Here is a 16,928-nt window from a genome sequence, read left to right on the forward strand (position 1 = left end):
GTAACTCTTGGAAAAAGGTCCAAGAAGTCTTTTCAATCTTCTTTGATTTTGAAAGTACATTAAAAATCATGTAAAAAAACGAAAAAATATGGAAAAGCCGGCTATCGGAATCGAACCGATGACCATCGCATTACAAATGCGATGCTCTAACCTCTGAGCTAAGCGGGCTCAAATAAAATTGAGCATGCATACAAATTCACTAAACTACTAGATCATATCAATTAACTATTCTATATAATATTTTATAATATTTTTCCTTATCTATTTAGAATTAATCATATTCTATATATTCTAGAACAGAATATAGCTCAAATAAATAGTGACTATCATTAAATAAATAAAACATAACCTTACCTTAATTAATAGAATATAGCAGTATATTGACTTTCAAATTTTAATTTCATTAGTTTCTAAATAAGAAAATCTTAATTAGATCAGAAATCTTTTTTTTTTTTTCTATCTATTCTATCTATTTCTATCTATTATCTATATAGTATAGAATTATTAGAATTTCAAATTTACGAAGTAGACTTCTCATTTTTTTTTCCATTGTACATTGTACAATTCTAAGTTTCAATAATAACTTTCTTTTCATGAAAGTAAAAAAAAAAAAAAAGAAAAAGAATCGACCGTTCGACTATTTCTTAAAATTTAAGACAACGATGAGAAAAGGAAGAACATATATATGTTATGTAATATATAACCATATTGAATTGCAAATACAAAAATGATAGAATCTTTGTTGATTAGACTAAATCAATATGAATGGGGCTCAAAAAAATGAAAGAAGATAACAAAGACATAAAATAAGTATCTATAATGTAATGAATCCCAAGGTTTCGGCATAAGAAAAAACGGAAAGACAGCATAGCATAATGAGATCCTAAAAAGGGGGATATGGCGGAATTGGTAGACGCTACGGACTTAATTGGATTGAGCCTTGGTATGGAAACCTACTAAGTGATAACTTTCAAATTCAGAGAAACCCTGGAATTAACAATGGGCAATCCTGAGCCAAATCCTGGTTTACGCGAACAAACCGGAGTTTCCAAAGCGAGAAAAAAGGGATAGGTGCAGAGACTCAATGGAAGCTGTTCTAACAAATGGAGTTCACTACCTTGTGTTGATAAAGGAATCCTTCGATCGAAACTTCAAATAAAAAAAGATGAAGGAGAAAAACCTATGTTGTATAAAATTAGGTAACACAAAACGATCTCAAAAATGACGACCTGAATCTCGATTTCTTTTTTTTTATAAACAAAATCGAAATGTTGTGAATTAATTCGAAGTTTAATAAATAATATTTATTGATCAAACGATTCAATTCATAGTCTGATAGATCCTTGATGGAACTTATTAATCGGACGAGAATAAAGATAGAGTCCCATTTTACATGTCAATACTGACAACAATGAAATTTATAGTAAGATGAAAATCCGTTGACTTTTAAAATCGTGAGGGTTCAAGTCCCTCTATCCCCAGCTCTACTCCCCGAAAAGGTTGACACCTTACTTTTTTTTCGTTATTATTTATTTGAATTAGATAGAATCTATATCATTTTTCATTTTAAAACTTAGAAAGTCTTCTTTTATTTAGAAGATCCAAGAAATTCCCGGTCCAAAACTTTTTGAATTTACTACTTTGGAGTTTCTTTTCCTTGACATAGACCTAAGTCATATATTAAAATGATACTAATACTTCAGTAGATGATACTTCGGTAATGGTAGACATAGCTTAACAGCAGGGGACTCTAAATCCTGTGTCATATCATAATGATCCTTCAGTTACTAATGGTAGACATAGCTTAATTGCAAAGGACTGTAAATCCTTGTGTCACCATTACTAAAGTCGATGCAATGTGAGGATGCAATTTGACCTAGGAGCATTGGTCGATGCCATATGGAGGCGTCGGTCGATGCAATTAGGGATTTCGTGCAATGTCGAGCATGCGTCGATCGATGCAGTGTGAGTGTCGGTTGATGCGACCCTAGTTGGTGTTGGTCGATTCATGGGTTGGTGTCGGCCGATGCAGTTGTCTGGTTTGTTGTTTGGTTATTGATTGTTGTTTGATGGTTAGAGATATCTAAATTGCTTATGTGTATAGTCTAGTAGATGAAAGGATTGCCTCACTGAGTGTTTATAAAATACTGACGTATCTCATATGTGTTGCGATGCATGTAAAGGCAAAGTGTGATCGTGGAATCAAGGCGATGAAGAGGAGGATGTTCTAGTGGCTCGCTGTTTGTGGTCTGACTTCTGTTAGGTTGGTAGAGTTGGATCATTAGAACATTGCTAGGTTACTGGTTTTATGTTTTATGACTCTGTTAGATTAAATTATTGGTTATTGGTTTATTATTTATTAGTCATTGGTTTAAAGTTATCTTGTTGATTATTTTCCGCTGTTTGGTTGATTGTGGTTATGTTCAGCACCTCTCGTGGAGTTGTGGGGAATCTATTATGGTTTGTGTATAGCCTGGGAGAGAGGGTGTACGCGTCTCGAGCTGGAGATAGACTCGGAGATGGTTGTTGATTTTTTTAGGACAGGAATTCAAGATTTGCATCCCTTGTCTTTCCTAGTACGACTGTGCTATGGCTTTCTTTTCAGAGACTGGATAATCTGTACTTCTCACGTTTTTCACATGTATAGAAAGATTAACCGTCTGGCGGACAGGTTAGCTAACTATGCTTTCTCTCTTCCATTAGATTTTCATTTATTTGATGCTCAGCTGGATGTTGTTAATCATTTTGTTTTGGATGATATCGGTAGAACGGCGTGTATGTACGTTCTGTCCGAATGTAATTTTATTTCTAGTTCAATAAATTGAGGGTGGTTGCCTTTGGCGGTCCTCTCCCCCACCAAAAAAAAATGAAGAAGGTTCTAAAAGTTTACAAAAGGTTTGAAGATGTAAAACACGTTGGTGGATGTGGGAGGAGGACTTGACACCATAATAAGTTTAATTACGTCAAAGTATTCTCATATCAGAGGCATCAATTTCGACCTTGCTCCAGGTTTAGCTCTTGCTCCTTTTATTCCTGGTACAAAACAAATTTGACAAATTTAGTAACTTTTTTTTTTTTTTAAAGTTCTGGTTTCGATATCATATATGAACCATTTTTTTTTTACTATTTTAACGTAAATCAAATTATAGGTGTGGAACATTCCGCTGGAGATATTTTTGTAGAAGTTCCAAAAGGCGGTGCGAGCTTTTTCAAAGTAAGATTTACATAACACATCATGTGGATTATAACAATTTTGTTTTAATCTTTAACAAGTATATAATTTCAAAGTCAAACCTAATTATGCGAGAGTTTTTTTCTTTTTGTAAACTAAAATCAGTGGATACTACATGATCGGGTGGACGAAGATTGTATAAAAATTCTAAAAAATTGCTGGAAGAGTCTTCCAATGAAAGGAGAGTGATCATATTAGACATGGTTGTGCCAATATAACCAACCAGTGATGATATTTCGTTTCGTCAAAGATTATGTTCGACATGGATGCATTGATGCTAACACGAACATTTTTTTTTGTTGGTTTAATTATGCTAACACAAACATCAGGTGGTCAAGAGAGAACTCTTTCTCAGTTTGAAGATTTAGGTTCTCGTAAATACAAAAATCCATATATACATTAATTTCATTTTATATTCTCTAAAAATTCGTTACTTCAATTTCTTATTTTAGTTTTTTTTTTTATTTAGGCTACAATTTATCGTAAGTTTTCAGTTTAAATGTATCACAATAACCAATCTTAAGGTTGGTCATCACTCTTAGCAGGAGTAGATCTCCTGGAAAAAAGATCAAGATTTATTGTTGGAAATAGACAAACAATTCGTTCAGGCATAGATAACATTGTTAACTCCCATCCGCCATGTCGATGTCCAAAATGGCCTCACAAGATTCTTTTCTTTTACAAGATTTGATAGTCAAACAAGGAGCTCACCGTTCATGGGATATGCATAAACTCTCTACTTTGCCATAGAAGACCAATAGATCATTAAAAACATCTACCTCCCAATGGAAAATAAGTCAGATCAATTAATTTGGAACTACACATTCTCTGGAGATTACACAGTCAGATCAAGTTATTGGTTTCTAACTCATGATCCTACTGATGATAATCCTCATCCTAACATCCCACATGGGTCTGTTGAACTAAAGAATAAAATATGGAAACTACGCATAATGCCAAAGATCAAATATTTTCTCTGGCATACCATATCCCTAGCCTTGCCTACTACTATAAGACTACGTACCAGAGGCATGAATATTGATTCGACATGTTCCCGATGCAGAAAGGATGATGAGTTATAAACCATGCTTTATTTACCTGTCTTTTTGCCATTTTAGTTTGGCGATTAGCCAATACTTCCTCTCTTAATTGGAGTCAACTATCTGATGATGCGGAGGAAAACATTTCTACACTCATAACTTATTCATCTCGACTGGACATCTCCTCTCATGATGCTTTACAACCTTTTTGGCTTCTTTGGCGTATTTGGAAGGCCAAAAACAACACAATCTTTAACAATTATAGAGAAAGTGCTTTTAAAACTGTTTTACAAGATCAAGCTGAAACACAAGAATGGATTAATATTATGATAAACAAGACGAATCCTCGAGAACTTTCTAATCACCGAACACATCGGTGGACAGCTCCTCCCCAATCTTCGGTGAAATGCAACTTTGATGTAGATTTTGATACGATTAATCTTTAGGCAACTGGTGGCTGGATAATTCGAAACCATATCAGTACACCCCTTGTCTGGGGTTCAACGTTTTTAGGTCATGCTGGAACTCCACTTAAAGTAGAAACAAAAGCCTTGCTAGTTGATTTGCAAAAATCATGGATTAAAGGATACACAACTGTCCTTTTCGAATGAGACTGTGAGAATCTTATCAAAATTGTCAATGGTTTTCAGAAGAGCTCTAACAAACCTGACTCAAGATATTCACTACTGAATTTCAGCTTCTTTTCATTTTACAAAAAGAGAGTGTAATAGAGCTGCCCATAACTTAGCAAAATATGGTTGTCTTGAAAACATTTTTTACTCTGAGTCTGTAACTCAGCTGGCATGGCTTCGAGATTCTCTTTGTATTGATAATTCTCAAAAAGAATAAAGTAATATCTTGTGGAAAAAAAATGTATTACTCAAAAATTATTAATATTTTAATTAAATTTCCAAATAATATGTTATCGACTAATATAAAGTTGTGCTTTGTATATTATTTTTGTTTACTTTTTTGACTAAGATTAAGGTAAATTAATGTCAAATTTTGAAAGTTAACTTGTATAGAGTACATCAAAGTGAATATTTCTATATGCTTCCTTTAAGATTTTAGATACAATATTTTGTCCCATGCATAAATTTTGATTGGTTGGTATATATCAGATTTCTAAATTTTTGATTATTTTTTTGAAGAAAATGTTATATTTTAGTAGGTAAGATTAATTAAGATTTCAATTAATAACACTGAGTAAGCTTATGAGTCACATGGTTAGCTATTAAACAACACGTTGAATCAAACAATCGGATCTCGTATAAAGTTTAAATTAGTTTTAAAGAGATGAACCGCATCGTTATTTCACATGGACATGTCTGAGCTGTGATTATAAATTTATAACCTACAACTTTGATTAGACATGCTTTAAGCACACAAAAAAGAGAGTTATACGTACATGCTGTTACCATTTTATATAATGATCAAACAATCAAAATCTTACAATTACGAGATGCTTGGATATTCAATAAATCACTTGACCCATAATAATGATTCTTCTACAAACATTCACTACAAGTACTGTATATGTTTTCTTTCCAATACATGCATTATGTGTATTTATATTTCTTTATAACGAATTCTTTCTCTATTTAATTAAAAAAGATGATACTGCTTTATTATAAAGCAATAGTTGCCAAAAAAGGAAAAAAAAGTAATAAAGCGATACTTTTTAGTTTGGCACATCTATTTGGCTATATCTAAAGATAAATCATTGGATAATAAAATTAAAGCTGAATTGTTCAAAATTATTAAGAATCTTGGTAAAATTACACTTTAAAAACTTGGAATATACGATGGAATCTGAATACATGAGAGCAACACACTAAAGAAGTGGTGTGGATCAAAGTACTTAGAAATTAAATAATTCGAGTAGGGTAATGACAATGGTTACGGTTTATTAACCACTGGTTATGGTTAGAAATTTTGTTTAGCATTTAATCATAACTGCTTATTAAACGGTTAAATACGGTTTTGGTTAAAACGGTTATGATTATATACGGTTAAGTTTATTTGATAACATGGTACAGTTAGAAGTTTTGGTTATAGTTAGAAGTTTTGTTTAACATTTAACCATAACTGTTTATTAAATGGTTAAACGGTTGAATACGATTCTGGTTAAAACGGTTATGATTATATACGGTTATGTTTATTTGATAATATGATACGGTTAATATTAATTGATGATATAATATGGTTGACATTATTTATTTTTAATTGATACATTATTTTAGTGTACTCATATTTCTATAATTATTCGTATGTTTTATTATATTTTAAACACGGTTACAGTTAAAAAAATTACGGTTTAACTATACGGTTAACCAACAATTTTAATATTATTACAATTAAATAACGGTTAAAGTTAATATAATTTAAATATATAATTATGATTAAAGATTAAGATTTTTAGCCGTTTTATCCGATTAAGATTCTGTTATGGTTTAGATACAGTCTAATTATTGTCCAAAATACGGTTTCTATTTGATTTTGGTCATGCCTTTATATTTGTGTGTAGAGTGTAGACCGTTGACTTGACTTAGTATACGTTAGACTTTTCGATTAACGACTTCTTTTTTTTGTTTGTATAACTATTTGGTTAGAAAAAATATTGTGTTTATATGTTATGTGGATAAAAGTATGTTTACACCATCAAATTTTCTGCATAATATCACGATTTTGATTCAAATATTCGTGGGATTTGTCTATCTATATACGTGAACAAATAAAAATAGAGTGGCACTGTCGTGGGAACTGGGGAGTAAATGGGTGGCACGATCTTTACTTTGTTCTTGCTTTAAGTTATGTCAAGAGCAAATTATTATTATTACTATTTTTTATCAAGAAATAGAGCCGGAGAGCATATAATAAGTAGATAAAAAAATTTCTAGGTAACTTTATTTAAAACAGTATCTATCATATGTAGTAGTAGATGATCTAGTTTATAATACACATAATAATCACAAATGGGCTTTAAAAACATGAAAAAATATTTGAGTCTACTGCAATATATAGTTTGCTTTTGAAATTTGAATCTACACCTAATAACTGAATAAAAATGATATTTTCTTTTTTGCTTACAATTTTATATAAAAACAGAAAAATAAGTCAAAGTCAATGCCCACTAGTTTAAGAAAATATGATAAAAAAATCATGAGAACATGTAAACTAAACAATCCACACAAGGGGACAAGGCTTATTACTTCACAAAAGTTATTTTGACTCATTTTACACAAAATTTAAAAAATTTAGTTACACGTACATGTTTTATTTAATAAATAATTAATGATTTAAATACAATGAAAATTCATATTTAATATAAAAAAAATTTGTATATTTTTCCTTTTAACTAGCCAAAAGAAAATTAATAGATTCGTTAGTGATATAATGATATTCATACACCCTAAAATAATTAAGTAAAGAGTTACAGCCTTTTAGACTTTTGAATTTTTTTAGAAAAATTAAATCAGGACAAAAACATCTACGCTGGAAGAAAAAAAAAATCTAACATGCGTTCCTTTGACGGGACATCAAATTGACCAACCCAACAAATCGATCTCGACTTAAAACCGGATTAAAAACTCTTCAACGTAAAATTCGAACCGAACTCGAATTATCTACAACCGAACCGAACGACTCAAAATTGTAAAAATCTCGACTTAATATTGGTAGTTTTTCAAATCGAACCGAACTAAACCCAACCAAAACTCAATAAATCTAAACCGAACCAAACTAACCAAAGGTTTATTATAAAGTTTCCATCAACGGCACGCATAGTCTTTTACTCTTCTCAAAGCGCGTGGGTTTTTCATATGGTATGAAGTAAAAACACAATTACAAGTAGCCAATTATAAAATTACACGTTAATGCTATAACATAATTTATAAATATTTGTAAAATAAAATATTAGTCTCTCTCTCTCTCTCTACCTCAAAAAAAAAATATTTACTTCTGTCTTTGAACCGAAGAGTCTTCTTCTTCATCCTTCGTTCTTCGACTTCTTCGTCGTCTGTGTACAGATAATTTCATTATTGTAGAGAGCGAGAAACAGAAGAAACAAAGAGAGAGAGAGAGAGAGAGAGAGAGAGAGATCAGAAGAAGAAACGAAATCGCGAAGGGGGAAACACTTATAGAAGAAATTGAGATTTTACCTAAAAGGAAACGTTTCAAATGCGTGCATAGATATCGATACTCAATACTCTGAGAGATTTTTTTTTAATATTAAGGTTTCTGTAACTTGCGTAGCTCTCAGTTGTTCGTTCGCTGAGAGCTTTGATAATCATCTTCTAGATCTTTGGGGTGGAGGACAAAACAAGCTCGCGAAAGACGGGAGCTCTCGCCGCCTCTAGGATCCGATTCCGTTCAGGTTACATTTTCTCGGCTTTGTGTGTGTTCGTTTATGCGTAGATGAGTCTGGATTTAGGATTTTGTGGGATCCGATTTGGTTTCGGATTTGGAAACTCTAATTGAAAACGCAACCGGACTTTGATAATTTCGATTTCGTTTTTGATCTCGTTCCTGTATCTGGTAATTTCTGTGATTTGGGGAACATTCGTGTTGACTGAGGATGTTTTGCTTTGAAGCAATGTTCGTGGTGATGGTTTGCTTTTGAATTGGCTATTAGAGAAGCTGTGGTGAGTGGTGATGGTTTTGACTTTTCTTGGTTTTAGATATAGATAAGACTTTTTATTTATTTGTTGTACAAGTTTGAAATTGTCAATTTATTTCCCTGTGGATGTTTGATTCTTCTATCTTTTATGTTGGATCGTGACAAGTTTCTTCAACTATAATGGTGAAATTGTGTTGTTGAATACTTGAATCTAGCTTGTCAACTTGACTTTTACACTTCTGATGTGAGACATATTTGTATGACATTCCTTTTGTTTTAGAGACGATTGATTTGAGAGTAATTTTCAATTTTTTTATCTGATTTAGTCTTTTTCAGAGTTGTATCTTAAGCTCTTCTATCGTTTACTCAATGTCTGCTCTTATAGATATCTGATATTCAAATTTGGGTTTTCACATGTAATTTGTAGGTTTCGACTGGTTCTAGCTGCCAAGTGGAATTTTATCAGTGGGTTAAAGGATATTTGAGGTTGAGGTGTTGCAGTATGCAATAGAGGTTTTTATGAGATGAAGGCAATTAAGGGGTGGCGTCTAGGCAGAATAAATTATCTGCAGTCTTTGCCTGGGGCTCGCCACCGTGCTCCTACAAGGAAGCTAGTATGGATCATCGCGGTGCTTTCACTGATAGCAATGTTTTTAATTGGTGCGTTCATGTTCCCTCGTCACAGAAGAGCGGCTTGTTATATGTTTTCGTCTAACGGGTGCAAGGGATTGACTGATTGGCTTCCACCGTCACTGAGGGAATATTCGGATGACGAGATTGCAGCTCGTGTAGTGATTAGGGAAATATTGAGCTCCCCTCGTGTTATAACAAAGCGGTCTAAAATTGCTTTTATGTTCTTAACTCCCGGTACATTGCCTTTCGAAAAGCTATGGGACCTCTTTTTTCAGGTAGACTTCATCTCTTCCCTCGGGCTAAGATTATAAAATGTACAATGTACTCTTTTGAGTTTAAGCTGGCCATTTATGATGTTTGGCAATTCATCAAAATTGTAGTCTTTGTCTGGAAAATCGTTTGACAACTTCGATGCAGCATGTTTATGCGGAAGAATACTTAGCTGTGCATTATGAAAGCTTGCAATAATCTGAGTATCTTTATGTTTATTTGATTTTCTTTGACTTATTTCTTTCACTAACGATTTTGTGCTTTTACCTCTCCTCACAGGGTCATGAAGGGAAATTCTCTGTTTATATTCATGCATCAAAAGATACTCCGGTTCACACCAGTCGCTACTTTCTTAACCGTGAGACACGAAGTGACGAGGTATGTCTCTTTCTCTATGTTTGATGTGTATAATTGTAGATACCATGTCATCCCTCTTCACGGTCATGAAGAGAAAAAACCATAGTTCTGGAATGATTACATTTAGTTGGTGGATGTTACATAAATTTCTCTTACTCCTATTAATGAATTTCATGATTATAGTAAAAGAATCATATATGTTTTCTGAAGGTGGTCTGGGGTAGAATATCGATGATTGATGCTGAGAGACGTTTGCTGACTACTGCTCTTAGAGATTCTGAGAATCAGCAATTTGTTTTACTCTCTGATAGGTAATCTCCTGGAAACTTTATTTCTCTTCTTACTGAGTATTCTGAGGTTCCCCTAACCAATTTGAGTGTTTCTGGTTTTGCAGTTGTGTGCCACTACGAAGTTTTGAATATATGTACAACTATATGATGTACAGCAATGTCAGCTACGTTGACTGGTAAAGATTTTTTTCAAGTTGATGAGATTTGAGAACAATAACTACACATTTTTCCAGATTTCTTCATATAAGATATACTCTATTATTCTTCAGCTTTGACGACCCTGGTCCACATGGAAAAGGTAGGCATATGGATCACATGTTGCCGGAAATTCCGAAGGAAGATTTTCGAAAGGGTGCACAGGTAAAAAATATTTTACTGATCCAGTATTGTGCTTGCTCGTACTCTGAAAATATATGCGAGATCAGCAAAATACAAAGACTCGAATAGAAGGGGCCAATTCTGTGTCATTGTTTGAATCAATTGATAAAACAACAAGGTTTTAACGAGAATACTTTGTGGACTAATTATAGCAACAGAGTATGCATATTACCTTAGTGTATAGGAACTTGATTCTCTTCACGTCCAAATTTTCCCTTGCGAGTGATTATTTGCTACCACCCTAGTATTAATATCATCAATTAAACACATTGTTCTGCATATTTGTTCCATCCGTTGTTAGTGGGAAAGCATTTTGATCAACTGATGCTACAAAAATCGCCATGAGAGAGTTTTTCAACAAGTTCTCACTCATCACTTACTCAATTATCTCCATATCCGTGCAGTGGTTTTCCATGAAGCGTCAGCATGCTGTAATAACTATGGCAGACAGTCTTTACTACTCTAAATTCCGGGATTTCTGTGGGGTGAGTACGACCTCACCTTCAAAATAGATGTTTTATTACCTTTTTGTCGATTTTATAGAGGTGTTACTTTCTAGATACATTGAAAAAACACATGTTAAATAGGACGGTTATATTTTTTCTTCAGCCAGGTGTAGAGAGCAACAAGAACTGCATCGCAGATGAACACTATCTGCCAACATTCTTCCATGTGAGAATCCATTTTGACTCTTGCTAAAATGAAAATGTTTGTTGTTTTAGTAATTTCTTTATCCATAATATACTTTGGTCTGATAAACTTTGCAGATGCTTGATCCTACTGGCATTGCTAACTGGACAGTGACATATGTTGATTGGTCTGAGAAAAAGTGGCATCCAAGAAAATACATGCCTGAAGATATCACACTCGAGTTAATTAAGAACATCACGGTATCATCACTAAACCGCTATGATCTCTTAGAATCTACCTTGACAATTCCCTTGCTTGCTTCCATTGTGATAAACTAATTGGTGTACATTTTTAATCCATTTACAGTCCATTGACGCAGTGGCACGCGTTACAAGTGAAGGAACGGTACACACTTTAAAACCAAGTCATCTTCACTTTTGATTAGTTACAAATTTTCTGGCTTTTTCCTCCTTTACCGAGATGATAATCTACCTTTTTTTAAATGCCTGCAAATATAGGGAATAGCATCATGGACGCATTGCATGTGGAATGGGATCAAAAGACCTTGCTATCTCTTTGGAAGAAAGTTTCACGCTGATACTCTCGATAAGTTGATCGACCTCTTCCCAAACTACACAAGCATAGCATAGGGAGCCACGAACAATTTTGATTGATTGATGAAATCCAATGCAAAGGAGGTATTCTTTTGACTCGGATTCTTTGACCAACGTTCAGTTTACACACATGAATCAAATTAAAACTTGAAACATGGAACCCCTAGAAGCTGTTACTCGCTTCGAAGTCCTAAAGAGCTGAGAAAATCGTGTGATCTGGAGAAGCTTAGAAAGTGTTTGGGGTTTCTTTTTCATTTGGTTGGGGACGTTGGGACATTTTTAACTCATCTGTTTTCAGTACATCTCATAGTTTGCTATAGAATTTTCAGAGTGCGTTTTGTGTTTCTCCTCTTTTGTTGAAAATGAAATGAAAAAACAAGGCATGAGGTTTATACAGTTTTAAGCTGGGCATTTGACATATTAATGGAGTTTTTATATCAATAACTAATTATACAAGCTGCTATAAAGCATTTTCCCCTTCTTTTTTTTAAACAGACACAATTCTCTAGAACTACCCTCTTATTACTGCATATTACAAAAAAATAATATTACAACACCCACAAGATTTGTTCATCGCCGATGTCCTAGAGCCACCACTGGAAGCCTCACCTTATGCCCTCGGCTACCTTTCAATTTCACCTCCCCGAAGCTGTATACTCCAGAAACCGATCTCACGGTCATAGTGACTGAGAAAGTTCTAGAAGCGCCTGGTCTGAGTGTCATTGCTGGTGGGTTCACTTCGATGGCGATGGAAGGCTGCATCCTAGCTGATATTGTGTATGTTTCTTCTACTTCTGCCACATTCGTCACTCTCCTTGTTACGGTTTGGGTCCCCACGAGATGAGAAACTGCGATAGATGGTGCATTGAAATTTGAAGGATGTTTCATGTCGTAGTTACAGCGTGTGTTTGTGTAGTTTCTTATCTCATGGGCACTGATCCCAGGGGTTGTGCACAAGAATCCTAAATAGTCCTCATACCCTACAAGAGAAAATCAATTAGTCTTATCAACCAGAAGATCAAAGATCTTTGGTCTATCATTGATGAGACATAGCAACGATACCTGCATCAAAGATAAGACCAGGATCTAGAGCAGCACTTGGATTGACATGACCACTTCCATAATCGAAAGGAGTAGCCTTAACAAGTGTTACAGCCTCAGTGTCTGAATATTGCTGCGCCTGAAGAAGCCTTCCTGCTCTATCTATGACTGTTGAGGTTGTCATCAAAGCTGATTTGATAGCAGCTGGGCTCCATTGAGGATGCTTCTGCTTCACAAGCGCAGCTATCCCGGCTATGTGTGGTGCAGCCATGCTGGTTCCTGATATAAGCGCAAATCCTTCACCTGCTCAAAATCCAACAGTAAGAAACTATAGTTCGTTTCAAAAGGACACACCACATGTGAGCTTTAGTTCTTTGAAAAGCTTACCAACATAATTAGGCTCGTCTGTTCCATTTGGACACCAAGCCGCCCATATCAGATAACCGGGTGCAAGAATATCTGGTTTAAGAAGATCAGCATCTTGAAAGCTGAAATCCTTGGTATTGGGTCCTCTAGCTGAGAACAATGCCACTTGAGGTGCTGATTTGTGAAGAACAGGTGCTAAGCCATCTCCGATACTTCCCTTGGCATTAAAACTTTGGACTCTTCCTGTCCAATCCCTTGATGTACTGACGTTGTAGTAATCGATCAAATCCTTAAAAAAAAACCAAAACAGCATTTCAGATTGAGAAAATAGGCTGTGAGGAGAGTAACTGAAAGCAACTGAAACTCCCATTACCATTGACTTAGACACATCTGTAATCAATATTCCTGGAACAGCAGAAGGAACAGGATCGAATTTGGTTCCCGGAGATACATTTTCAACAACAAGAACAAAACCAGCAGCACCGAGATGCTTAGCGGTTGCAACAACTTTCTTGATGGAAGCTGTACCAACAACAAAGTTGAAAGAATATCCACAGAGAAGAATGTTTCCCTTGACCAGTTTCTTGTTAAAGACTTCTGGTCTCTGGCAATCAGATGGATTATACTTCGAAGAAGATGAGTCCAGCAGAACATCATTTGAAGAAACCAACGTGTACAATCGATGAGGGCGAGTTGGTGCTGCAGAAAGCACGTAACAGTTCATCAAAACAAAAACTCGGTATATATAGTGCCATGCCAAATGTAAAAACAAATTTATTATTTATTCTTACGAGATAAGCCCATCCCAGCAAGCATTTTCCCATTCCCAAGAGTCAGATGATTTTTGTATCTGCGATCATCAATTGCAGCGGCGACAGTTGTTATCCAGGGACTATATGATACCAAAGTTTTCGGAAAGGGTCCTCCGTTTCCAGCAGCTTGAGCAACGAAAACACCAGCTTTTACGGCACCAAGAAGTGTAGCATCAAATGGATTTAAGAACGTTGTCTTGGTAGTTGTTGGAGGACTATTTGGACCAACCGAGAGGCTCAGGATATCTACTCCATCATGAACAGCCTGTCATGAAAACCTCATTTAATATCAACTAATGTTAATGTCCATGGAAAGTAGCAGTTATAACGTTAATCATTTCATCTAAGCTGAGATATTTTTCCATGCATGGTACTTTATGATTTTAAAACTTAGGCTAAGTTCTTACTCTTACCTGATCAATGGCAGCAACTACATCAGCAACAAAGCCTCCAAAAAGCCGATAAAGAGCCTTGTAAACAGCAATCCTGAACGAAACTAGCCTTTTTTAGCCTACCAACGTGAAGAATACATCTGTCAATAAAACTGACATTTTGCACATCTGCCTACCTTGCACGAGGAGCCATTCCACTCGCTCTTCCAAATTCATAACCATGCATCCTCAACTGAATACCGTTATTCCCAGCTGCTATAGCTGCTGTATGACTGAGAAAATCCAGCAGAATCAGACTTGCTTAGTACAATAGAATACATGCACACAACGATGCAGTCTTATCTCCCCTAAGTCACAAAACTATAAAGGAACAAACCTTCCATGCCCATCACCATCCATNTACTCCATCATGAACAGCCTGTCATGAAAACCTCATTTAATATCAACTAGTGTTAATGTCCATGGAAAGTAGCAGTTATAAGGTTAATTACTGCAGGATAAATCATTTCATCTAAGCTGAGATATTTTTCCATGATACTTTATGATCAGTCTTTCCTAACTTATGCTTAAGTTCTTACTCTTACCTGATCAATGGCAGCAACTACATCAGCAACAAAGCCTCCAAAAAGCCGATAAAGAGCCTTGTAAACAGCAATCCTGAACGAAACTAGCCTTTTTTAGCCTACCAACGTGAAGAATACATCTGTCAATAAAACTGACATTTTGCACATCTGCCTACCTTGCACGAGGAGCCATTCCACTCGCTCTTCCAAATTCATAACCATGCATCCTCAACTGAATACCGTTATTCCCAGCTGCTATAGCTGCTGTATGACTGAGAAAATCCAGCAGAATCAGACTTGCTTAGTACAATAGAATACATGCACACAACGATGCAGTCTTATCTCCCCTAAGTCACAAAACTATAAAGGAACAAACCTTCCATGCCCATCACCATCCATTGGAGATGCATAGTCGATATCCGGGTTAAATGCCCCAGCCGCTTTAGCAGCTTCAGCAAAATGTTGAGCTCCAACGATCTTCCTGTTGCAGAAGCTCTTCTTGGTATGAGGATCTTCTTCACATTTCCCTTTGTAATGAGGAAGAGGGCCATAAGGTAATCTGTGGTGAGAGGCAAAACTCGGGTGATGAGGATAAATCCCCGAGTCAACAAACCCGATGACAATGTCTTCTCCTGCTCTATCAAAACCGCCTCCAGTTGGCCAAACATCAGTTGGAAGTCCTAGAAACTCTGGTGTATGTGTGGTGAGTCTCCTCACTTTCCAATCTTTGTCTACAGATTTCACACCAGGGGCGCGACGAAGTGTTTCTGCCTACCAAATATATAGTGGAATAGTGTAAGGGAACATGAATTCAAGAAATATATATTTAGCAATGATCTCAAGTCGATTATTTCACCTGTTCTGGAGAAACATGAGCTGCAAATCCATTTATAAGGTGTTTATAGCTGTATAGCTTTTTGTATGATCCTTCCTCAAAGAGCATCCCAAGAATCATATCGTGCTTCCTCTCTAAGTGACGAGCATACATTGTCACCAGTTCACTAAAACAGTAACAGATTATTAATCTAGCAAGCAATGTATACACAGTACCTTAAATACAATTGAAGAGGAGAAACTATCTAAGTACCTTGATGTATCAATCCTCTCATCAGATTCGACAGCAGTTGCTTCAAAACCATTTTCTCCACCTTTGTAACTTATAATTGGATCTCCGTCCATAGTCACAATGTAAACCTCTGCTGCCACAGTAGCAATAAGCACAGAAACAACAAAGATTCTCAACCCGATATCCATTTTGGTTCACACAAATGAAGCTCCAACTTTAAACTGCAGCATCAAAATCAAATGAATGCATTAGCATCCTGAAACCAAAAACCACTATCAATGGAATACTATCACTTCAGTCAAACCACATATTCAATCAAAAACGTTAAACAAAATGCAGACAACACATAGTCAAAACTACTGTATAGAGATCAAGAATCAATCATCTCCAAGGCCACCAACAAGCACACAAGAAAAAAGCAAGGAAGAGATTCATCTTTCTCGCTGTTTTAACTTGAATTTGTCAAAAACCAAGCACATAAAAGCATTATAATCAAACCCAACCAACCCCAAGAAAAAGAACTTACTCTAGAGAAAATAGCCTAAACACAACAATCAAGTAAAGAAAGTTCAGCTCCATCTTATACCATTTATATAAACAAGAAAAAAGCAAAAAAAAAACCCCAA

At 35.2% G+C, this 16,928-nt stretch overlaps 2 protein-coding genes and 1 non-coding gene across 7 annotated transcripts in view; 1 reads left to right on the forward strand and 2 right to left on the reverse strand.

Annotated features, from left to right (window-relative positions):
- Window positions 96-168, reverse strand: TRNAT-UGU. The gene has a single exon. It is a non-coding gene; the product is annotated as a tRNA-Thr (tRNA).
- Window positions 8,200-12,480, forward strand: LOC104767130. Of its 2 annotated transcripts, XM_010491166.2 has the most exons (12): window positions 8,200-8,647; window positions 8,865-8,915; window positions 9,318-9,798; window positions 10,073-10,171; window positions 10,361-10,461; window positions 10,545-10,616; window positions 10,710-10,800; window positions 11,223-11,303; window positions 11,428-11,490; window positions 11,586-11,708; window positions 11,815-11,853; window positions 11,967-12,480. In XM_010491166.2, exons 3-12 carry the CDS (start codon window positions 9,415-9,417, stop codon window positions 12,096-12,098), a joined length of 1,185 nt encoding a protein of 394 aa, XP_010489468.1. In that variant the 5' UTR covers window positions 8,200-8,647; window positions 8,865-8,915; window positions 9,318-9,414; the 3' UTR covers window positions 12,099-12,480. The 2 variants fall into 2 exon arrangements, with proteins under 2 accessions (XP_010489468.1, XP_010489466.1); XM_010491164.2 differs by lacking the exon at window positions 8,865-8,915.
- Window positions 12,481-16,928, reverse strand: part of LOC104767129 (subtilisin-like protease SBT2.5) — a 5,119-nt gene continuing 671 nt past the window's right edge. For 3 of the 4 annotated variants that reach the window (XM_010491163.2, XM_010491161.2, XM_010491160.2), the window contains 10 exons: window positions 16,324-16,523; window positions 16,093-16,237; window positions 15,613-16,007; window positions 15,413-15,508; window positions 15,258-15,330; window positions 14,261-14,546; window positions 13,843-14,168; window positions 13,491-13,758; window positions 13,125-13,406; window positions 12,481-13,042 (listed from right to left, as the gene is read on the reverse strand). In XM_010491163.2, coding sequence (XP_010489465.1) covers window positions 12,633-13,042; window positions 13,125-13,406; window positions 13,491-13,758; window positions 13,843-14,168; window positions 14,261-14,546; window positions 15,258-15,330; window positions 15,413-15,508; window positions 15,613-16,007; window positions 16,093-16,237; window positions 16,324-16,490 — 2,448 coding nt within the window. In that variant the 5' untranslated portion in view covers window positions 16,491-16,523 and the 3' untranslated portion in view covers window positions 12,481-12,632. Of the gene's footprint in view, window positions 13,043-13,124; window positions 13,407-13,490; window positions 13,759-13,842; window positions 14,169-14,260; window positions 14,547-15,257; window positions 15,331-15,412; window positions 15,509-15,612; window positions 16,008-16,092; window positions 16,238-16,323; window positions 16,524-16,828; window positions 16,923-16,928 lie in introns of those variants that run through there. The other variant, XM_010491162.2, reaches the window with a different exon arrangement.

Source organism: Camelina sativa, chromosome 19, assembly GCF_000633955.1.
Source record: "Camelina sativa cultivar DH55 chromosome 19, Cs, whole genome shotgun sequence".
Lineage (NCBI taxonomy): Eukaryota > Viridiplantae > Streptophyta > Magnoliopsida > Brassicales > Brassicaceae > Camelina > Camelina sativa.

Excerpts from the sequence above, each read along its gene's own strand:
- LOC104767130 (XM_010491166.2), top strand. The coding sequence starts at position 9,415 with ATGAAGGCAATTAAGGGGTGGCGTCTAGGCAGAATAAATTATCTGCAG. Across the intron at positions 9,799-10,072 it reads TATGGGACCTCTTTTTTCAG|GGTCATGAAGGGAAATTCTC; the intron begins GTAGACTTCATC and ends CTCTCCTCACAG. Across the intron at positions 10,801-11,222 it reads ATTTTCGAAAGGGTGCACAG|TGGTTTTCCATGAAGCGTCA; the intron begins GTAAAAAATATT and ends ATATCCGTGCAG.